The sequence below is a fragment of the Heptranchias perlo genome, chromosome 11 (genome assembly GCF_035084215.1).
Source record: "Heptranchias perlo isolate sHepPer1 chromosome 11, sHepPer1.hap1, whole genome shotgun sequence".
In the NCBI taxonomy this organism is placed as follows: Eukaryota; Metazoa; Chordata; class Chondrichthyes; order Hexanchiformes; family Hexanchidae; genus Heptranchias; species Heptranchias perlo.
This window is the reverse complement of record NC_090335.1, coordinates 16606124-16630987: the sequence shown is the minus strand read 5'-3', so window position 1 is coordinate 16630987 and position 24864 is coordinate 16606124. Positions and strand designations below refer to the sequence as shown.

General features: G+C 47.0%; 1 protein-coding gene across 1 annotated transcript in view; it reads right to left on the bottom strand.

Annotated features, from left to right (window-relative positions):
* Nucleotides 1–24864, bottom strand: part of rnaseh2b (ribonuclease H2, subunit B) — a 48887-nt gene that overhangs the window by 12950 nt on the left and 11073 nt on the right. The window contains exons 3-7 of the mRNA XM_067992615.1: nt 21188–21291; nt 19449–19525; nt 16333–16450; nt 14716–14780; nt 13249–13354 (exon numbers count right to left, since the gene is read on the bottom strand). Coding sequence (XP_067848716.1) covers nt 13249–13354; nt 14716–14780; nt 16333–16450; nt 19449–19525; nt 21188–21291 — 470 coding nt within the window. The remainder of the gene's footprint in view (nt 1–13248; nt 13355–14715; nt 14781–16332; nt 16451–19448; nt 19526–21187; nt 21292–24864) is intronic.

Genomic DNA, 24864 nt, shown 5'->3' with positions numbered 1-24864 from the left:
AGTGCTGCCCCAGGACACAGAGAAGGTTTTCAACCCATTACAATGGAAATTCATACTTCGCCCTGCTCAACGGAGAGGCCTTTGGGAGAGCATTCAGACGATCGGTCAGAATCCTATACTCTAACCCCTCATCCTCAAAGTGCACAAACAACAGTTCTCCCACAAGGATGGCACAGAAGTTGCCCCATTGACTGTCAGCCCTGTCCCCACTGTGGCTCAACTACAATCCTTCAGAGGCTCTTGCTCCAAGCAGCTACAAAACATAGGATGAGGAGAGCAGACAAACTCCATAAATTCCACCCAAATCTGTCAGATGCGGGCTAGAGGGATTGCAGTTATAAGGCAGATACAGAAACTCCCCCAGTAATCACCAGGAACCTGTGGACCCTCCCCCAGTAATCACCAGGAATCTGTGGACCCTCCCCCAGTAATCACCAGGAATCTGTGGACCCTCCCCTATCAATCACCTAGACAAGGAACCTACAGACTCTCCCCCAGTAATCACCAGGAACCTGTGGACCCTCCCCCAGTAATCACCAGGAATCTGTGGACCCTCCCCCAGTAATCACCAGGAATCTGTGGACCCTCCCCCAGTAATCACCAGGAATCTGTGGACCCTCCCCCAGTAATCACCAGGAATCTGTGGACCCTCCCCCAGTAATCACCAGGAGCCTGTGGACCCTCCCCTATCAATCACCTAGACAAGGAACCTACAGACTCTCCCCCAGTAATCACCAGGAGCCTGTGGACTCTCCCCCAGTAATCACCAGGAGCCTGTGGACCCTCCCCTATCAATCACATGGACAAGCAGAGTAAGTGATGCACAGACTGTGCCCACAGTTGGAGAATTACCAAGAGGTACATGCCCCTACCTGCAGGCACACTCTCCACCAACTCCAACCTCCTCACAGCTAAAAGGGTACCCTAGTCTGATGTGAGTATCACCCCACTTAATCCCTCACCTTTGCCAGATTCTAGGCACAGCTCTGACCTAGTGCCCAATGAGACCCCAAGTCTCCCCATTGGCCTGAGTCTCTCAACAATGGATGGCCCTGACTCTGCCAACTAATAACCGAATCCTAGTGTGATGAACGGTAGGGGAGAGGAGGACCCTCAATATGTGTATCTGCAAGTATTGTGTAACCTACAAAGCAGCGTGTAGTCTGCATTGTACCAGGCCCGGAGAATGTGCGTAAATTCTGGCACAACTCAGTAACAAGAAAAAAATGGGGATAAATAGGCTTGAATTGTGCACTGGATACCTGGGGTTGGTTATAATCTTTGGCCGCCTCAAATTTGTTTAAACTCTGCCACAATATATGGCCTCCCATTGCAATTTATAAAGCCTGCAGAAAGGCAGGATTTGTTTAGTTCAATTTTTCTTGCTTCATTAGTTTACAAATGGAGCCAAATCATCCAATTATTCAGCTCCAGTGTACTACTATAAACAAAGTACGTCACACTGAACCTAGTCCTGCTGTGATAACAGTGTAGAATGCCCAAGATTCCAAATTGCAAAGCCCCCATTACTGATTTAAAAAGGCCAAGGTAGTTGACACTGCATTAACACCCAATGTTAATTCTTAAGTTCCAGATTATCATTATCTTTCTCCTTGATGACAATGTCTGCTGAGATGTCCTCAAACGAACAATTAATCTACGTAGTGCTCACTTGGTTTTCATGTCTTGAATCAGCATGCTGGTGTACTGGGATTTACCTTCAGCTATAAAGATACTACAGAGTTGAAGACTATTCATACAGAGGGTCAATGATTTTCTGTAACTGCTTCTCTGTCCAGGAGCTAGTATAATGAATTCTATTGGGGAATTACAGCTTCCCGATTTCCTTTTCAATACCGGATTCAGATATGTTGACTCCTCTAAGCATCTTAAACCAGTTCCTCACAGCAGGTACTATTCAAAATTACCAATATTTTCTTAAGGTGTAGCACACACTGCACGCTGAGGTGGAGTTGATGTCCTATATAAGCTTATTCATTTTCTAAATGTTAGGTCTATCAACAGGCAGAAGTCCCAGCGCTTACTTGACAGCTACAGATACACTGGAGTGAGCCTTTGGCTTAATGGTAGCATTCCTATCAGAGTCCGAAGGTGAATAGTTCAAACCCTACTCCAAACAGCCCTGGTGAGCGCAGACTAGAATATGGTCTCTAAATACCCAGCAGGGTATTAGTGTCCAGACGGAGTGGCCAGTGGCTCAGTGATAGTGTTCCCAGAAGGGTTGAGTTTGGGCTCCACTCCAGACAACCCCATCAAGCAGAGACTGTTGGACATCCGAATATATGCTCTTTAACCCTGGTCACAGGATGAGATACTCTAAAGTATAAACAGTGAGGAAGGCAACAGGAGACCACGTCAGCTCCTCTTCCCTAGTAAGTGGCTCAAGAACCTCATGTGCGAGACTTGAGTCAGGACCTGTCCGAGGGTAGAACACAACGGATCGACAGACACTTACACCCATGCAGGTGGCAATTACGTGCTGCACCAGGATAACTAAATTTGCTGGTGATCAACACTGCATCACTTTTTCCAAAAACATACTTTCTGCCTCAACCACTAACCCTACTGTTCCAATTTGGTGAGGTGCCACAGCAGAGAGTGCGAGCGCGGAGAGAGGAAGCTCATTGTGAGAAATTGAGAGCATCTGAAATTAAGAAAAAGGTCTGAGCATGAGACAGAAACACAAGAGAGGGCGAGGAGGGAAGGGGGAAGCAGAAAGATACCCGTGGGAAAATGTTGAAAAATTTTAATAGTATCATTCTCATGCTGCTGTCTCTATTTTTAACTTGTTGCTAAAGATACTAAACCACTCCTGCTGGTCTCCCAACATGATCCTGCCTTCTGGATAATTTGAGAATCTTCCAGCTGCTTTTTTAAAAAGAAACGTATGCATCAATGCCTACTTTCAAACTCAAATGAAGGCTTGAAGCCGCCTAATATCCCTGCATAACAGCATTTAGTCATTCTGTAACTTGCCATCGACACAACCCAGCCCCACATTTCACTGTAATCATCAACAAATGAGGCTCTCCTTACACAAAAAGTCTCTCAAGCACCAAGGATGGTCCAAAATCGACAAATAGAAAGTAACACAGAGTTGAATTTATGCAGTTTCCCACAACACATTCAAAGGCATTGTGGGATTGGAGGCTTCATTTGGATTTGAAAGTAGACATTTGACATATCGTAGAGAGAGCCGGAGGACTCTCAAGTTATCTAGTGACCTGTGCATCCCCAAAGAGGTTGTCAGGACAAAAATCTCAGTACAAAATACAGTAATTTTCCAGAGCATCCTATTCATAACAACTGCTTACTTGCAATGCTAGGACTTCTAGGTCAGGCATAGCTCAGCAAGATGCAAGATTGAAAGGTTTACGGTACACATAAATGTATTGGGCTGACTCAGGCACAGAACTGTTTTTGTGCTATAAATTAAATTTGACACGGTGAGAACAGATGCAGCCCGAGTGTGAGGAAGGATGAGAAACAGATGGGCTTCTGGTAGCTTTGTTTTTTTTTTATTTGCACTCCTTTAAAGAGAGGATGAATTTGCGTTTATATCGCACCTTTCACCATCTCAGGACGTCCTTTACAGCCAATGAATTACAGAGCAGTTATAACACGGAAACAGGCCATTTGTCCAGTCCATGTCAGTGTTTACCCTCCATAGTCCTAATCACATTTACCCGACCTGTTCCCATATGGCTTTATCCCCTTTTCCTTCATTCACCTATCCAATCTAATCTTGAATACTGACATACTTTCCACCTCAACCACTAACCCCAGAAGTGAATTCCACAGCCTCTGTGCGAAGAAGTTCCTCCTGCTTGCTGTTCTAAATCTCTTACATTTAATCTTGTAACTATGGCCCCTTGTTCTTGACCCCTCAACTACTGGATACAGTCTGCTTCTATCTACTCAGTCCCATCCTTTTGTAATTTTCAACACTTCTATCATTTCACTCCGTAATCTGCATTGTTCCAACTAAAAAAGTCTCAATTTTTCAAGACTTTCTTTGTATGTGTATTTCCTCATATCAGGCAGCATCCCAGTGAATCTGCATTGTACCCTCAATATCCTTCCTATATTGTGGAGTCCAATACGGCACACACTACTCCAGCTGAGGTCTTAAGACTTTATACAGGCTCATCATTACCTTTTGGCTTTCATATTCTATAGTTCTTGTGATAAAACCTAGAATTCTATTTGCTTTTTTAAAAATTACCTCAAATGTCCTGTGAACCTATATCCGCAAATCCCTCTGCTCTTCCACGACACCGATCCTACTTCCATTGAGTATAATTACTGCTTTTAATTTTATTTTGCCAAAATTTATCACTTCACACTTACTGAATTCCACCTGCTATTTTTTAGCCTATTCCCCATCTCATCAATACTCCCCACCTGCAACCACTCTATAAAACTGCTCTCAGCTCCTACTCTCTCTTCATCCTTCCAACAAATTTTTGATCCAGTTTGCTGTCCTCCCTCTAATTCCACTTTCCTTAATCTTGTCTAATAATTTCTCCGGTGGTACCTTGTCAAAGGCTTTCCTAAAGTCCACGTACACTACTACTGCTAACTTCCCATCTGTCCGGTCAGCAGCGAATGAATTCACTCCATTGTTGTTAGTTCTGAACTAGCCTGGCTGCGAGTAACTTTTAAAAAAATTCGTTCATGGGATGTGGGCATCGCTGGCGAGGCCAGCATTTATTGCCCACCCCAATCGCCCTTGAGAAGGTGATGGTGAGCCGCCTTCTTGAACCGCTGCAGTCCGTGTGGTGAAGGTTCTCCCACAGTGCTGTTAGGAAGGGAGTTCCAGGATTTTGACCCAGCAACGATGAAGGAACGGCGATATATTTCCAAGTCGGGATGGTGTGTGACTTGGAGGGGAACGTGCAGGTGGTGTTGTTCCCATGTACCTGCTGCTCTTGTCCTTCTAAGTGGTAGAGGTCGTGGGTTTGGGAGGTGCTGTCAAAGAAGCCTTCGTGAGTTGCTGCAGTGCATCCTGTGGATGGTACACACTGCAGCCACAGTGCGCCGGTGGTGAAGGGAGTGAATGTTTAGGGTGGTGGATGGGGTGCCAATCAAGCAGGCTGCTTTGTCCTGGATGGTGTCGAGCTTCTTGAGTATTGTTGGAGCTGCACTCATCCAAGCAAGTGGAGAGTATTCCATCACACTCCTGACTTTTGCCTTGTAGATGGTGAAAAGAGTTTGGGGAGTCAGGAGGGGAGTCATTCGCCGCAGAATATCCAGCCTCTGACCTGCTCTTGTAGCCACAGTATTTGTGTGGCTGGTCCAGTTAAGTTTCTGGTCAATGGTGACCCCCAGGATATTGATGGTGGGGGATTCGGCGATGGTAATGCCGTTGAATGTCAAGGGGAGGTGGTTAGACACTCTTCTTGGAGATGGTCATTGCCTGGCACTTGTCTGGCGCGAATGTTACTTGCCACTTATCAGCCCAAGCCTGGATGTTGTCCAGGTCTTGCTGCACGTGGGCTCAGACTGCTTCATTATTTGAGGGGTTGCGAATGGAACAGAACAATGTGCAATCATCAGCGAACATCCCCATTTCTGACCTTATGATGGAGGGAAGGTCATTGATGAAGCAGCTGAAGATGGTTGGGCCTAGGACACTGCCCTGAGGAACTCCTGCAGCAATGTCCTGGGGCTGAGATGATTGGCCTCCAACAACCACTACCATCTTCCTTTGTGCTAGGTATGACTCCAGCCACTGGAGAGTTTTCCCCCCGATTCCCATGGACTTCAATTTGACCAGGGCTCCTTGGTGCCACACTCGGTCAAATGCTGCCTTGATGTCAAGGGCAGTCACTCTCACCTCACCTCTGGAATTCAGCTCTTTTGTCCATGTTTGGACCAAGGCTGTAATGAGGTCTGGAGCCGAGTGGTCCTGGCGGAACCCAAACTGAGCATCGGTGAGCAGGTTATTGGTGAGTAAGTGCTGCTTGATAGCACTGTCGACGACACCTTCCATCACTTTGTTGATGATTGAGAGTAGACTGATGGGGCGGTAATTTGCCGGATTGGATTTGTCCTGCTTTTTGTAGACAGGACATACCTGGGCAATTTTCCTCATTGTCAGGTAGATGCCAGTGTTGTAGCTGTACTGGAACAGCTTGGCTAGAGGCGCAGCTAGTTCTGGAGCACAAGTCTTCAGCACTACAGCTGGGATGTTGTCAGGGCCCATAGCCTTTGCTGCATCCAGTGCACTCAGCCGTTTCTTGATATCACGTGGAGTGAATCGAATTGGCCGAAGACTGGCTTCTGTAATGGTGGGGATATCGGGAGGAGGCTGAGATGGATCATCCACTCGGCACTTCTGGCTGAAGATGGTTGCAAACGCTTCAGCCTTGTCTTTTGCACTCACGTGCTGGACTCCGCCATCATTGAGAATGGGGATGTTTGCAGAGCCTCCTCGGCCCATTAGTTGTTTAATTGTCCACCACCATTCACGACTGGATGTGGCAGGACTGCAGAGCTTTGATCTGATCCGTTGGTTGTGGAATCGCTTAGCTCTGTCTATAGCATGTTGCTTCTGCTGTTTAGCATGCATGTAGTCCTGAGTTGTAGCTTCACCAGGTTGGCACCTCATTTTTTGTTACGCCTGGTGCTGCTCCTGGCATGCTTTTCTACACTCCTCATTGAACCAGGGTTGATCCCCTGGCTTGTTGGTAATGGTAGAGTGAGGAATATGCCGGGCCATGAGGTTACAGATTGTGGTGGAATACAATTCTGCTGCTGCTGATGGCCCACAGCGCCTCATGGATGCCCAGTTTTGAGCTGCTAGATCTGTTCTGAATCTATCCCATTTAGCACGGTGGTAGTGCCACACAACACGTTGGATGGTGTCCTCAGTGCGAAGACGGGACTTCGTCTCCACGAGGACTGTGCGGTGGTCACTCCTACCAATACTGTCATGGACAGATGCATTTGCGACAGGTCGATTGATGAGGACGAGGTCAAGTAAGTTTTTCCCTCGTGTTGGTTCGCTCACCACCTGCCGCAGGCCCAGTCTAGCAGCTATGTCCTTCAGGACTCGGCCAGCTCGGTCAGTAGTGGTGCTACCGAGCCACTCTTGGTGATGGACATTGAAGTCCCCCACCCAGAGTACATTTTGTGCCCTTGCTACCCTCAGTGCTTCCTCCAAGTGGTGCTCAACATGGAGGAGGACTGATTCATCAGCTGAGGGTTGAAGGTAGGTGGTAATCAGCAGGAGGTTTCCTTGCCCATGTTTGACCTGATGCCATGAGATTTCATGGGGTCCAGAGTCAATGTTGAGGACTCCCAGGGCCACTCCCTCCTGACTGTATATCACTGTACCGCCACCTCTGGTGGGTCTGTCCTGCCGGTGGGACAGGACATACCCAGGGATGGTGATGGAAGAGTCTGGGACGTTGGCTGAAAGATATGATTCTGTAAGTATGGCTATGCCAGGCTGTTGCTTGACTAGTCTGTGGGACAGCTCTCCCAATTTTGGCACAAGTCCCCAGATGTTAGTAAGGAGGACCTTGCAGGGTTGACTGGGCTTGGTGTTTTGCCGTTGTCGTGTCCGGTGCCTAGTGGTCCGATGCCGGGTGGTCCGTCCGGTTTTATTCTTATTAAATTCTCGAGATGCAGTTGTCGCTGGCAAGGCCGGCATTTGTTGCCCATCCCTAGTTGCTCCTTCAGAAGGTGGTGGTGAGTCATCTTAGAATAATGGAATCAGAGAAATTTACGGTGCAGAAAGAGACCATTCGGTCCATCATGTCTGTGCTGGCCAAAAAAGAGCGATCCAGGGTGCAGTAGCAAAGTGGTTATGTTACTGGACTAGTAATCCAGAGGCCTAATAGTCTGGAGTTATGAGTTCAAATCCTGCCACGGCAGCTGGGGAATTTAAATTCAATTAATTAATTACAATCTGGAATTAAAATACTAGTATCAGTAATGGTGGCCATGAAACTACCGGATTGTCGTAAAAACCCATCTGGTTCACTAATGTCCTTTAGGGAAGGAAACCTGCCGTCCTTACCCAGTCTGGCCTATATGTGACTCCAGACCCACAGCAATGTGGTTGATTCTTAATCGCCCTCTGAAATGGCCTAGCAAGCCACTCAGTTGTAAAATCTTGCTTAAAAAAAGTCATAATAAGAATAAAACCGGACGGACCACGAGGCAACGGACACGAAAAAGGCAAACCAAGCCCAGTCGACCCTGCAAAGTTCTCCTCACTAACATCTGGGGACTTGGGCCACAGACGAGTCAAGCAACAGCCTGACATAGCCATACTCACAGAATCATACCTTTCAGCCAACGTCCCAAACTCTTCCATCACCATCCCTGGGTATGTCCTGTCCCACCGGCAGGACAGACCCACCAGAGGTGGCGGTACAGTGATATAAAGTCAGGAGGGAGTGGCCCTGGGAGTCCTCAACATTGACTCTGGACCCCATGAAATCTCATGGCATCAGGTCAAACATGGGCAAGGAAACCACCTACCGCCCTCCCTCAGCTGATGAATCAGTCCTCCTCCATGTTAAGCACCACTTGGAGGAAGCACTGAGGGTAGCAAGGGCACAGAATGTACTCTGGGTGGGGGACTTCAATGTCCATCACCAAGAGTGGCTCGGTAGCATCACTACTGACCGAGCTGGACTGCCCTTGACATCAAAGCAGCATTTGACCGAGTGTGGCACCAAGGAGCCCTAGTAAAATTGAAGTCAATGGGAATCGGGGGGAAAACTCTCCAGTGGCTGGAGTGATACCGAGCACAAAGGAAGATGGTAGTGGTTGTTGGAGGCCAATCATCTCAGCCCCAGGGCACTGCTGCAGGAGTTCCTCAGGGCAGTGTCCTAGGCACAACCATCTTCAGCTGCTTCATCAATGACCTTCCCTCCATTGTAAGGTCATAAATGGGGATGTTCGCCCTTGAGAAGGTGATGGTGAGCCGCCTTCTTGAACCGCTGCAGTCCGTGTGGTGAAGGTTCTCCCACAGTGCTGTTAGGAAGGGAGTTCCAGGATTTTGACCCAGCGACGATGAAGGAACGGCGATATATTTCCAAGTCGGGATGGTGTGTGACTTGGAGGGGAACGTGCAGGTGGTGTTGTTCCCATGTACCTGCTGCTCTTGTCCTTCTAAGTGGTAGAGGTCGTGGGTTTGAGAGGTGCTGTCGAAGAAGCCTTCGTGAGTTGCTGCAGTGCATCCTGTGGAAGGTACACACTGCAGCCACTGTGCGCCGGTGGTGAAGGGAGTGAATGTTTAGGGTGGTGGATGGGGTGCGAATCAAGCGGGCTGCTTTGTCCTGGATGGTGTCGAGCTTCTTGAGTATTGTTGGAGCTGCACTCATCCAAGCAAGTGGAGAGTATTCCATCACACTCCTGACTTTTGCCTTGTAGATGGTGGAAAGAGTTTGGGGAGTCAGGAGGTGAGTCATTCGCCGCAGAATATCCAGCCTCTGACCTGCTCTTGTAGCCACAGTATTTATGTGGCTGGTCCAGTTAAGTTTCTGGTCAATGGTGACCCCCAGGATATTGATGGTGGGGGATTCGGCGATGGTAATGCCGTTGAATGTCAAGGGGAGGTGGTTAGACACTCTTCTTGGAGATGGTCATTGCCTGGCACTTGTCTGGCGCGAATGTTACTTGCCACTTATCAGCCCAAGCCTGGATGTTGTCCAGGTCTTGCTGCACGTGGGCTCGGACTGCTTCATTATTTGAGGGGTTGCGAATGGAACAGAACAATGTGCAATCATCAGCGAACATCCCCATTTCTGACCTTATGATGGAGGGAAGGTCATTGATGAAGCAGCTGAAGATGGTTGGGCCTTGGACACTGCCCTGAGGAACTCCTGCAGCAATGTCCTGGGGCTGAGATGATTGGCCTCCAACAACCACTAACATCTTCCTTTGTGCTAGGTATGACTCCAGCCACTGGAGAGTTTTCCCCGATTCCCATTGACTTCAATTTGACCAGGGCTCCTTGGTGCCACACTCGGTCAAATGCTGCCTTGATGTCAAGGGCAGTGACTCTCCCCTCAGGAATTCAGCTCTTTTGTCCATGTTTGGACCAATCATAGAATCATCGAAGTTACAACATGGAAACAGGCCCTTCGGCCCAACATGTCCATGTCGCCCAGTTTATACCACTAAGCTAGTCCCAATTTCCTGCACTTGGCCCATATCCCTCTATACCCATCTTACCCATGTAACTGTCCAAATGCTTTTTAAAAGTCAAAATTGTACCCGCCTCTACTACTGCCTCTGGCAGCTCGTTCCAGACACTCACCACCCTTTGAGTGAAAAAATTGCCCCTCTGGACCCTTTTGTATCTCTCCCCTCTCACCTTAAATCTATGTCCCCTCGTTATAGACTCCCCTACCTTTGGGAAAAGATTTTGACTATCTACCTTATCTATGCCCCTCATTATTTTATAGACTTGTATAAGATCACCCCTGAACCTCCTACTCTCCAGGGAAAAAAGTCCCAGTCTGTCTAACCTCTCCCTATAAGTCAAACCATCAAGTCCCGGTAGCATCCTAGTAAATCTTTTCTGCACTCTTTCTGGTTTAATAATATCCTTTCTATAATAGGGTGACCAGAACTGTACACAGTACTCCAAGTGTGGCCTCACCAATGCCCTGTACAACTTCAACAAGACATCCCAACTCCTGCATTCAATGTTCTGACCAATGAAACCAAGCATGCCGAATGCCTTCTTCACCACCCTATCCACCTGTGACTCCACTTTCAAGGAGCTATGAACCTGTACTCCTAGATCTCTTTGTTCTATAACTCTCCCCAATGCCCTACCATTAACGGATAGGTCCTGGCCCGATTCGATCTACCAAAATGCATCACTTCACATTTATCTAAATTAAACTCCATCTGCCATTCATCGGCCCACTGGCCCAATTTATCAAGATCCCGTTGCAATCCTAGATAACCTTCTTCACTGTCCACAATGCCACCAATCTTGGTGTCATCTGCAAACTTACTAACCATGCCTCCTAAATTCTCATCCAAATCATTAATATAAATAACAAATAACAGCGGACCCAGCACCGATCCCGGAGGCACACAGCTGGACACAGGCATCCAGTTTGAAAAACAACCCTCTACAACCACCCTCTGTCTTCTGTCGTCAAGCCAATTTTGTATCCAATTGGCTACCTCACCTTGGATCCCGTGAGATTTAACCTTATGTAACAACCTACCATGCAGTACCTTGTCAGAGGCTTTGCTGAAGTCCATGTAGACCACGTCTACTGCACAGCCCTCATCTATCTTCTTGGTTACCCCTTCAAAAAACTCAATCAAATTCGTGAGACATGATTTTCCTCTCACAAAACCATGCTGACTGTTCCTAATTAGTCCCTGCCTCTCCAAATGCCTGTAGATCCTGTCCCTCAGAATACCCTCTGACAACTTACCCACTACAGATGTCAGGCTCACCGGTCTGTAGTTCCCAGGCTTTTCCCTGCCGCCCTTCTTAAACAAAGGCACAACATTTGCTGCCCTCCAATCTTCAGGCACCTCACATGTAGCGGTGGCTGTAATGAGGTCTGGAGCTGAGTGGTCCTGGCAGAACCCAAACTGAGCATTGGTGAGCAGGTTATTGGTGAGTAAGTGCCGCTTGATAGCACTGTCGACGACACCTTCCATCACTTTGCTGATGATTGAGAGTAGACTGATGGGACAGCAATTAGCCGGATTGGATTTGTCCTGCTGTGGTCAGCAAGGCTCATAATTGGGCCTATAGTATTATCACCGTGTCTTTCACCCACATTCACATCTGCCATGGCTCCTTGCCAGCAGATGAGCTTCACAGTACAACCCTTTATACCAATGTTGTCCAATAGAAATCGCTGACTAGCCACAGGTGTGGTGATGACAACAGCATTTCAGCCACATGCACTGTTAGTAGAAACAATACAGGTACTTGCCCTTCATAAACATCTACCACCATTCAGTGTGAAACTTTGCAGTCTTTCACCAAAGTTTGGAACTCTGGCATGAAAAGATCAGACAGCACATCTTAGTTCAGCTTTTAGGTTTCTGTCCAGCAGTTGCAGAGGGTACTTCGACTTCAGATCAATCGCTGAGAATGTTGTTACATGCCATCCAGGCCCGCAACCACCCCCACCCCACCCCCGCTCTCCATCCAGACCCCCCTCCCCCCCGCTCTCCATCCAGACCCCCCCTCCCCCCCCGCTCTCCATCCAGACCCCCCCACCCCACCCCCGCTCTCCATCCAGACCCCCCTCCCCCCCGCTCTCCATCCAGACCCCCCTCCCCCCCGCTCTCCATCCAGACCCCCCTCCCCCCCCGCTCTCCATCCAGACCCCCCTCCCCCCCCGCTCTCCATCCAGACCCCCCTCCCCCCCGCTCACCATCCAGACCCCCCTCCCCCCCCGCTCTCCATCCAGACCCCCCTCCCCCCCCGCTCTCCATCCAGACCCCCCTCCCCCCCCCGCTCTCCATCCAGACTCCCCTCCCCCCCCGCTCTCCATCCAGACCCCCCCTCCCCCCTGCTCTCCAACCAGACCCCCCTCCCCCCCCGCTCTCCATCCAGACCCCCCTCCCCCCCCTGCTCTCCATCCAGACCCCCCCTCCCCCCCTGCTCTCCATCCAGACCCCCCTCCCCCCCGCTCTCCATCCAGACCCCCCCCTCCCCCCCCGCTCTCCAACCAGACCCCCCCTCCCCCCCGCTCTCCAACCAGACCCCCCCTCCCCCCCCCCGCTCTCCATCCAGACCCCCCTCCCCCCCCCGCTCTCCATCCAGATCCCCCTCCCCCCCGCTCTCCATCCAGACCCCCCTCCCCCCCCGCTCTCCATCCAGACCCCCCTCCCCCCCCGCTCTCCATCCAGACCCCCCTCCCCGCCCCGCTCTCCAACCAGACCCCCCTCCCCCCCCCGCTCTCCAACCAGACCCCCCTCCCCCCCCCGCTCTCCAACCAGACCCCCCTCCCCCCCGCTCTCCAACCAGACCCCCCTCCCCCCGCTCTCCAACCAGACCCCCTCCCCCCTGCTCTCCAACCAGACCCGGCCACACTCCCCCGCCCCACGATGGTGGCTATTACTCATTTTATTTACTAATCAGAAATGTGATTAGCCACATCTGGATTCCCAATTAGCCACATGTGGCTGGTGACTAATGCACTGCTTTATACCTTATTCCAACCTAAGGAAACAAACTTCATATAAATAAATGATTGTGGAAGAGGTACTAACCTTCACTTGCTTCTGTAACTTGTTTACTTCTAATCAACATACTAGACTGCACACCTCCACCTACGGAGAGATCGGTGCTCTTTAGCGCTCTGACTGTCTGCTCAGCCTATTTAGAGCAAGAAAAAGAGCAATGAAAAAAATCTTATCACTCCACAAAACAGCAATAACAACACAGTGCCGGTTGACCCAGGGGCCAAGTGGGTGAAAACGCTCAACTACAATCGCCATGGTCACTGATTCAATCAAAAAGCACTTGCATTGATTTGACATCTTTCACGACCTCAGGATGTCCCAAAGCGCTTTACAGAAATGAAGTACTTTTGAAGTATAGTCACTGTTGTAATGTAAGAAATGCAGCAGCCATTTTGCACACAGCAAGATCCCACAAACAGCAATGAGTTAAATGACCAGATGATCTGTTTTTTTAGGTGTTGCTTTAGGGATAATGATTAGCCAGGACACCAGGGCGAACTCCCCTGCTCTTCTTCGAAATAATGCCATGAGATCTTTTACATTCACCTGAGATGGCAGACGGGGGCTCGGTTTAATGTCTCATCCGAAAAACGACAACTCCGACAGTGCAGCGCTCCCTCAGTACTGCACTGAAGTGTCAACCTAGATTATATGCTCAAGTCTCTGGAGTGGGACTTGAACCCACAACCTTCAGACTCAAAGGTGAGAATGCTACAACTGAGCCATGGTTGACACCTGATTAATTAAAAAGCAGCTTAATTGAAATGATAGTCAAAGAGCTGAAAGATTTACCAGTACATAAAAGGATTCCCACCTATTAAACGCTTCAAATCTACCATTAATAATTGCATACAGGTTATGTTGAAATGTCTCACAGCACTTTTTATACAATGAACACAGTGACTCATATAGGCATACACGATAACTAAAGCTAATCTCAGCAGACTCAGTCCAACACTGTGTAAAAATATACTGAAATCATTCCTCCATTTCATTCAATCAGGTCTCTATCGCTAATGTAAACCCAGAGGACAAGATACCATCAATATATTTCAGTTACAAACGAACTCAATCAACTGCACCATGAACCTTAAGAGAATCACAAACCATACAGAATATTAATAGTAAGACAAAACTTTCAAAACAACTGAATTCCTAAAGTCAGTGATTTTCAGAATGTTTGCGATTTCCCGATACGTGCTGCTGACCGGTGAGATTCCCCACTGACGGCCATATACTCTGAGAATTGCCTCCAAAATACTTGGCGTTAACAGGAAGCCTAAAATGGGCGATATTGGATCGGCCACCCATTATAAACCTCACCCGATTTTTCCTTTCCATTGAAGTCAACGAAAAGCAAAATTGGCTAGAGCGCGTAACAGGGGGCGGAGTCCATCAGTTATCACTCCGATTTAAGCCCCAGCATTAGTCTGTCAAAAGAGCTGCATGTGAACATTTTTATAGAAAATAAAAAATTATAATTAAATACGTCACCTTCTTCTTTAACCACACCAGGGTTTTCTCTCTATTATACTTATAAAACTTCCGATTACCAATTTCTGGGGGGAAAGAAAATGAAAACAAGACCGTAAATGAAACGATAGCCAAGTACCAGGACTAGCAGAAGACATTTGAAAGTATGAAAGGCAGATCAATGCTGGAAATAGAAGCTGTTCCCACTGACCAGCATCAAGCAGGTACAGGGTAAAGCTTACTCCCCTCTGCCCGGGGCTCAACAATAGCAGGTACCTGTTTGTGGCCAACACCCACATGGTCCTTGTGGCCACATGGAGTAACTGGCCATCGACCGGTAGCTCCTTCCCATTGTTAATTGTATCCATGTGATTTATATCAATTAGTGTTAACTGTATTCAGGTGGTGCGTATCAATTTGGGATGCTCTTGAATCCATTTATATGAGAGCTGATCTAGGGTGTGGTGTGGGTGTAATGTGGAGCTCTGTGAATAAAGGCTTTGAAGCAAGTGAAGACTAGACTCCATCCTTCACCACCTGGCTATCCAATTTAGAACACCCATGTGTCACTCTCTCCATGTTTCTGCCTTGCTGTTTGATGTCAGAATTCAGCTTTTCCCTCCCTCTCAGTACCAGAGACATTACCAGGAGGCTGGGATGTCCCAATTATCCATTGTGGAAGAGAAAGGGTTCCAAAAGCTATAGAGAACAGCCAGGTAGGTGATGGGATAAGAAAATGCTTCCACATCATTGCCTATGTTTCCAATACAATTAAAAGAATTTGCATTTACATAGCACGTTTCACAACCTCAGGACGTACAAAAGCATTTTATAGCCAATAAAATACTTTTGTCGTGTAGACACTGTTGTAATGTAGGAAACGTGACAGCCAATTTGCGCACAGCAAGGTCCCACCAACAGCAATATAATAATGACCAGACAATCTGTTTTAGTGATGTTGGTTACAGGATAAATATCGGCTAGGACACAAGAACTCCCCTGATCTTCTTCAAATTGTACCATGGGTTCTTTTACATCCACCTGAGAGGGCAGATGGGGCCTCTGTTTAATGTCTCATTTGAAAGACGACGCCTCCGACAGTGCAGCACTCCCTCAGTACTGCACTGAAGTGTCAGCCTAGATTGTATGTTCAAGTCTCTGGAGCTTGAACCCACGACCTTCTGACTCAGAAGCGAGTGTGCTACCACTGAGCCAAGGCTGACAACATGGCCTCCTATTACGACGTCATGTATACACCATATGCCCCTAACTGCATCTGGACTTGAATCACAAACATTAGAGCTGAACCCACAGTCATGCTTTGAGGGGCCGCAGTACTTGATGGCACTGAACTGGAAGCTTCAGAAATTTGTAATCCTCACAGCCAAGAGACTTTCAACCCCTGATCAAAGGGGGCTGGATTCAAATCCCGGTCCCAGCAGTTACAATCCAACGGGCAACCCAGTCCCAGAGGTATGCCTTTCACTGATCTTGCAGCAAAGCTTAACGAGTGCAGCATTAGATCCAGGAAAGAGCTGACAACTCCCACTACAAAGAAAGTTCTGACACTGCGGGTGCACAAGGTGAGAGAGGGCGGCACAGGAATTCACAAGCAGTTCTTGGTTTCCGACGCTGTACCTTTCTCATCAGTGACATGATGGAGTGATTGCAAAGTCCTCGGACAATTCAGTATGCTAACACATCCAGGAAAATCTTCATCCTTTATTACCTGATCCACTGGCTGAAACTTCCCTTGCTGCGAAAAGGAAAAGTTTTAAAAAGCTTTAGATGACAAAATTACTAAGTAAATAAACAATTCCATACTTAAGAAAAGATATTCTTGCTCTCGAGGCAGTACAAAGAAGGTTCACTCGGTTAATCCCGGGGATGAGGGGGTGGACATATGAGGAGAGGTTGAGTAAATTGGGACTCTACTCATTGGAGTTCAGAAGAATGAGAGGCGATCTTATTGAAACATATAAGATTGTGAAGGGGCTTGATCGGGTGGATGCGGTAAGGATGTTCCCAAGGACGGGTGAAACTAGAACGAGGGGGCATAATCTTAGAATAAGGGGCTGCTCTTTCAAAACTGAGATGAGGAGAAACTTCTTCACTCAGAGGGTAGTAGGTCTGTGGAATTTGCTGCCCCAGGAAGCTGTGGAAGCTACATCATTAAATAAATTTAAAACAGAAATAGACAGTTTCCTAGAAGCAAAGGGAATTAGGGGTTACGGGGAGCGGGCAGTAAATTGGACATGAATTTAGATTTGAGGTTAGGATCAGATCAGCCATGATCTTATTGAATGGTGGAGCAGGCTCGAGGGGCCAATTGGCCTACTCCTGCTCCTATTTCTTATGTTCTTAATTTTAGCAAGCAATTAATATTTGCAGACTTTGAATTTCCACCAATAGTGAGACTGTATGTGCACTCCAAGTATTTTTTGGCATCGGATATTTCATTTTCAGTATTATTTTAGATCAGTGTAGTTTTTGGCAGATGTCAGAATAACTTAGCACGGGGGATCGCCAAGTCTTTTGTCTTTCTGAGCTGCATAGGTATGTACCATGGAGCCTTGGGGGAGGGTGGAAACATATAAAGTACATATCCCCATTCCCATTGATTTGTATATATGTCAAGTTGTTGATAGTAACAGGTCTTGTTGTTCTGATTTAGGGTTTATCCAACAATGAAGCATAGGAACAGGTGCAGGCCATTCAGCCCCTCGAGCCTGTTCTGCCATTCAATTAGATCATGGTTGATCTGTATCTCAACTTTATTTGCCCGCCTTGGTTCCATATCTCTTAATAACCTTACCTAACAAAAATGTATCATTCTCAGTTTTGAAATTTTCAACTGACCCCTAGCGGCAACAGCTTTTTTTTTTGGGCGGTGGGGGGGGGGAGGAAAAGAGAGTTCCAGATTTCCACTACCCTTTGTATGAAGAAGTGCTTTCTGATATCACCGCTAAATGGTCTAGCTCTAATGTTAAGGTTATGCCCCCTTGTTCGAAACTCCCCCACCAGAGGAAATAGTTTCTCTCTATCTACCCTATCATAAGAACATAAGAAATAGGAGGAGTAGGCCATATGGCCCCTCAAGCCTGCTCCGCCATTCAATCAGATCAAGGCTGATCTTCGACCCCAACTCCACTTTCCCGCCCTATCCCCATAACCCTTGGAGTCCAAAAATCTATCCATCTCAGCCTTGAATATATTCAATGACTCAGCCTCCACAGCCCTCTGGGGTAGAGAATTCCAAAGATTCACAGCCCTCTGCGTGAAGAAATTCCTCCTCATCCCAGTCTTGAATGGCCGCCCCCTTATCCTGCGACTATGCCCCCTAGTTGTAGACTCTCCAGCCAGGGGAAACAACCTCTCAGCATCTACCCTGTCAAGCCCCCCTCAGAATCTTATGTTTCAATGAGATCACCTCTCATTCTTCTAAACTCCAGAGATATGCCCATTCTACTCAACTTCTCTTCATTGGACAACCCTCTCATCCTAAGAATCAATCTAATGAATCTTTGTTGCACCGCCTCTAAGGCAAGTATATCCTTCTTTTGATCAGGGGAACCAAAACTGTATGCAGTACTCCAGGTGAGGTCTCACTAAAAGCCCTGTACAACTGTAGTAAGACATCCTTATTCTTGTACTCCAACCCCCTTGTAATAAAGACCAACATGCCATTTGCTTTCCTAATTGCCTGCTGTACCTGCATACTAACTATTTGTATTTCTTGTACGAGGACACCCAAGTCTCTCTGAAAAACATTTAATAGCTCCTCACCATTTATCGTGTTCAAATCCCTCCAAGGCCTGGGCCCTCCCTCGCTCTGTAATCTCCTCCAGCCCTACCCTTCAAGAACTCTGTGTTCCTCCAATTCTGGCCTCTTGTGCATCCCCCACTTCCTTCGCCCCACTACTGGTGGCCTTGCCTTCAGCCGTCTAGGCCCTAAACTCTGGAATTCAGTCCCTGAAACCTCCCCGCCTCTCTCTCCTCCTTCAAGACGCTCCTTAAAACCTCTCTCTTTGACCACCTGTCCTAACGTCGCCTTCTGTAACTCGGTGTCAATTTTTGTTTGATAACACTCCTGTGAAGTGCCTTGGGAAGTTTTACTATGTTAAAGGCGCTATATAAATGCATATTGTTGTTGTTGGTCCATCCGGGTAATGGAGGCCTCAACATCACTTTATATGCTTTCATGGAAATACTTTTTGAGTCAGACGTGACCAAAGGTGGCTGCCATCATCCTGCCCTTTCTGACACTGTTCTGTGATTGGCTCCGAAGGGCACATTGAAACATTCAGTTGACCAACAACAGTTGGAGTTGAATTCCTGAACTTGGAGAATCCATCGCTGATAGTTTACCACAGTCTCTCCCTCAGATGTGCCAGTCCTTCCATTACAACTGATAAGATGTCACTCCCTGGGTCTCAGTTATTGTTGTTTACCCTGCAGCAAGTTTTCTGCCGCCGGTGTTTTTGGTCAGAGGCACCTGGTGAAAACCCTGAAAAAAGGAGTTAATTGGCACATCCAGTGAGGCCTTTACATGGCAGGGCTGCCTTTTTTGCTGTCAGTGGCACACCTTTGGTAATAAAAGGAGCATCAGCAAAGCCTACAGCAAGCTGAACTGGAGTCAGCCTGGGTGTAAGGAATGATTGTAAAACTAAGCTCAAGTTAATTCGATCAATTCAGCACTTAATGTTCAACCACGGGCAAAGTAAGCATCTACTACAGGAAAACTTTCCACTCACCTTTTCACTGGCCTGTACAAGGTATGGCAGTACCAGAAACAGTGGGTCCAGGGGCGTAACAAACAGAAGACGTCCATCTTGAAAAAGAGAGAATAGGAATTATGACAAGTTTTCTCCCAATTACTTGTCCCAAATACTCTCATCTGTAGCTAGTGACACCTTTAACAAAAAAAACAGCAGACCTTGTTGAAATATATGAAGCCCGAGGTTATACTGCCCTACTGGTCTGAGGCTGGGAGCTGCAGAGAGCAGCACGCAACACCTCCCCCTTACATCACTCGGCTGAAAACCTCACTCTGCCTGCAAGAAGAAATGGCACAGCATTCCGCTGCCCCAAGCAGCCTTTTTAATCCGACAATGCTCGTGAATTCAAGCCACCGCTCCAGAGTCTCAAGCACATAATCCAGGCTGACACCTCAGTGCAGCACTGAGGGGGTGCTACACTGTCGGAGGTGTCATCTTTTGGATGAGATGGTAAACCGAGGCCCTGTCTGCCCTCTCAGGTGGATATAAAAGATCCCAGGACAAGGGAGTTCTCCCAGTGTCCCTGCTAACATTTATCCCTCAACAAACACCACCAAAAGCAGATTATCTGGTCACTTATCTCACTGCTGTTTGTGGGACCTTGTTTTTTTTAATTAATTTTCGGGATGTTGACGTCACTGGCAAAGCTGGCATTTATTGCCCATCCCTAGTTGCCCTGACAACTGAGTGGCTTGCTAGGCCACTTTAGAGGGCAGTTAGGAGTCAACCATGTTGGTGTGGGACTGGAGTCACAAATAGGCCAGACTGGGTAAGGACGGCAGGTTTCCTTCCCTAAAGGACGTTAGTGAACCAGTTGGGTTTTTACTACAATCCGACAGCTTCACGGTCACTTTTACTGATACCAGTTTTTTTAAATCCAGATTTCCAGCCACGAAGATGTGCCCCTGACCCCCAGCTGACTTTACCGGTCATTTAAGTAGGTTTCCCGACCTCTGCCAGGGGTGGGGAGAGGCGGAGAGCAGAGAGTGACTACAGCAGGTCTTGGAGGCCTGCCACATCATAGCGAGGCCAGGCGCTTCTGAGCTACCAGTTAAACTTTTTTTTAAAAAATTCATGCTTAAGCCCCATGCAATCAGTTTCTATTTATACCCCCCACCCCCGCTGCCCACAGGTGGATACCAGGTACAGACAGGGGTTGCTCGCCTCCATCATCGCTACGGCGCAAATCTCAAGAGAATACCATTGGATGATATATTTCTGTCATTTGCATTGCATTACAATGTGCCCACCCACTCCTGGTGGGAAATCGAAGGGCTGGAAAAATTGGCGGAGGGAAGGTGAAAAATCTGCCCCAGCTGGGGGTCAGGGGGGCATCTTTGTGGCACACAGAAGGCCCGCCACTCCAAAGGTGAGCACAGAATCTGCGATAGCACAAAATCTAGGAGGGTGGCTGTATGTTTCCTCTTGTAACAGCCAACATTGCCTTGCCATAACTGTGCAGTTTATACTTTACCAAACTTTCTACTAACACCCTGGAAGTCTGTCTTCACAGCGTTTGTGATAATGATCGTGTTGCGTTAATGGATTTCAGTGTCTGGTTAGTCTTAGTACTGCATTGCAAAACAAAAATTTAGTCTGCGCAACAATTCTTCTAACAAGTACCTCACGTCGCTGTTTAACCAGAATCGCAAACCAGCTAAGAAATGCCATCAAAAACATTGATTAATCTCCAGACCAGGGAAAGGAATACTCACCATGCTGAACAGACTGACCGATAAACCAGGAACGATACTCTTCATCAAAAGCCTTCACTTCGTATACCTGACCTGCACCACTATTAAAAAGATACAAGGCAGCACTGCCTGAAAAAGATTCAGACAAATTAATTTTATACAGATCAATTTATAATATATATATAAAATAAATATATATTATATATGATTTATACAGCTCAACGAAACGTGAGATTGGAAGCACCAATCAATTTTGATGCGATTCAACCCACATACAGATTTACCGTAATTGGTAAAAGAACCAGAGGGGAGATGAAGATAATTTTTTTTTTACACACAGCAAATTGTTATGATCTGGAATGCAGTGCCGGAAAAGGTGATGGAAAATCGGCAAAGGGGAGGGAAAATCGGCAAAGGGGAGGGAAAATCGGCAAAGGGGAGGGAAAATCGGCAAAGGGGAGGGAAAATCGGCAAAGGGGAGGGAAAATCGGCAAAGGGGAGGGGTGTTTCAAACTGGCTGCCATGTTCCCTATACAGTGACTACACTGCAAAAATACCTCAATGGTTGTAAAGTGCTTCAGGATGCCCTGAGGTTATGAAAGGTGCTATATAAATGCAAGTCTTTCTTTACAAGCAACCGTTGTAATATAAAGATGCTGCATCAGCCGCTGAATCCCTCTCCCTTTCTGTGCAACTATCTGTGTTCAACTCGCAATGTCACACCACAATCTGTACCTCTAAATGCAACAGACTGCCGGCTGCAGTGTTCTTTAATCATTTAATGGTTAAATGGGTTAGTTTAACACCCCATTCAATGATTAGCACAAAATTAGACAACGTAAAGACCACACTTGAATTCTTCTACGCTATACCTTACTATAATATTAACATAAGTAGGGAATGGACATTTATTTTAAAATTCACTTCTTTTACAGATGCTGCTTCACTTGCTGAGCTTTTCCAGCATTTTCTGTTTATATTGTAAACATAGTCTTCTTATGTCTGTTTATAGTCTCTGACAGTAAGAGTACAGAATACACATGATGCTCTTGTCGTTGGCATCAGTGAAATCCCTCTGGAACTGGAATTTTGCTCCCTGCCTCAGATGTCAGCAGGAATTGGCATCGAGTCCCCATTTTGGGTCTGGCTGTCAGTGGGCTGATCTCTCAGGCTGCGTGTACAGGCCAGCAAAGTGTTTGTGCTATTGCTGGTCTGAATAGACCTTCTCCTCTTGCCACTCTCTCAGACCAGCAATATATCCACTAATTGAACATTGCAATTATATTAAAGAAGCAAGAGCATGCAGGACTCGCTGGCCTGCCTGGACAAAATGGGCAAATCCAACAGAACAGAAATGGGCTCAATGACAATAGAAGAGATTCAATCGTGTAAAAGGGGTGGGAGTTAATCAGGGAGCATAGAAGAAAAACTGTGGAAGGCCTATTCCAACCACAGAAAGTTGAATCTCTCACCCCTCCCATCCCAGCACTTCCAAATATCACACAAACAGTTAGGCTGTATGTTCACGATATGAGACCAATCAAATATCCAGCTTTCAGCAAAGTCTGCAGACGTCCTTGTTCCACATTGACTTTCAGTTTTAAAGTTTTACCTCCAAAGTTTCAGTTCCCTTGTTAATACCAGCAATTCCTGCAGCCCTGATCTTGCTCACAACAAACCTCGTCTCTTGTTCCAGTTATGACTCCTTCAACAGTCTCACATCCTCTACTCCTGACCTTTGCATCCAAGTGTACACACTCAAAAATCTGACACAGTCCTATCGAGAAGCACCAACTTTTGTGGAAACTCCAAATACATCCTTTGCTGGGACAGCTTTATAAACAATGGCTTAATAATAGAAACAGGAGTAGGCCATTCAGCCCCTCGAGCCTGTTCCCCATTCAATTAAGTAAATAAGGAGAAACTGTTTACAGTGGCAGAAGGGTTGGTAAACAAAGGGCACAGATTTAAGGTGATCGACAAAAGAGCCAGAGGCGACATGAGGGAACATTTTTTTTACGTAGTTAGTTGTAATGATCTGGAATGCACTGCCTGAAAGGGTGGTGGAAGCAGATTCAATAGTAACTTTCAAAAGGGAGTTAGATAAATACTTCAAGGGAAAAAAATTACAGCACTCTGGGGAAAGAGCAGGGGAATTGGACTAATTGGACAGCTCTTTGAAAGAGTCGACACAGGCAAGGTGGGCCGAATGGTCTCCTCCTGTGCTGTACCATACTATGATACTATACTATGGCTAGTCTGTACCTCAACTCCATTTACCTGCCTTCGTTCTATATCCCTTGATACCCTTACCGTACAAAAATCTATCGATCTCAGTCTTGAAAGCTCCAATTGTCTCATCAGTCACAGCCTTTTGGGGAAAAAGAATTCCAGATTTCTAATACCCTTTGTGAGAAAAAGTGCTTCCTAAATAATCTCTGATGTGGAGATGCCGGTGATGGACTGGGGTTGACAATTGTAAACAATTTTACAACACCAAGTTATAGTCCAGCAATTTTATTTTAAATTCACAAGCTTTCGGAGGCTTCCCCCTTCGTCAGGTGAACGATGTGAAATGAGATCCTCGAAATGAAATCGCATTTATAATTCACAGAACAATGCTTGGTGAGTACAGACAGTTTTTTCAACTGCCCGTTGCCAAGGCAATCAGTGTGCAGACAGACAGGTGTTACCTGCCAGGTCTCAGAATATACAAATCACCAAAAAAAAAAACAACAAACAACAAACAAAAAAAAAACAGAGATAGAGAGGTAGAAACATAGAAAAGACAGCAACTGACCCGTTATATTAAAAACAGATAACATTTGTTCGCTGGTGGGGTAACGTGTAGCGTGACATGAACCCAAGATCCCGGTTGAGGCCGTCCTCATGGGTGCGGAATTTGGCTATCAATTTCTGCTCGACGATTTTGCATTGTCGTGTGTCTCGAAGGCCGCCTTGGAGAACGCTTACCCGAAGGTCGGTGGATGAATGTCCATGACTGCTGAAGTGTTCCCCGACTGGGAGGGAACCCTCCTGTTTGGCGATTGTTGCGCGGTGTCCGTTCATCCGTTGTCGCAGCGTCTGCGAGACCATGCAGACGCTGCGACAACGGATGAACGGACACCGCGCAACAATCGCCAAACAGGAGGGTTCCCTCCCAGTCGGGGAACACTTCAGCAGTCATGGACATTCATCCACCGACCTTCGTGTAAGCGTACTCCAAGGCGGCCTTCGAGACACACGACAACGCAAAATCGTCGAGCAGAAATTGATAGCCAAGTTCCGCACCCATGAGGACGGCCTCAACCGGGATCTTGGGTTCATGTCACGCTACACGTTACCCCACCAGCGAACAAATGTTATCTGTTTTTAATATAATGGGTCATTTGCTGGCTTTCTCTGCCTTCCGGATGTTTCTGCCTCTCTCTGTTTTTTTTCCTGTTTGTTTTTTTGTTGAATGTGTATTCGGGGGTTCTGCAGGTGACACCTCTCTGTCTGAACACGGTGATTGCCTTGGCAACGGGCAGTTGCAGGGGCATTCTGTAAACACCATGTATTGTTCTATATGTATAAATGCGTAGGCTTCGAGGAGCTCCTGAACATTTACCTGAGGAAGGAGGAAGCCTCCGAAAGCTTGTGAATTTAAAATAAAATTGCTGGACTATAACTTGGTGTTGTAAAATTGTTTACAATTG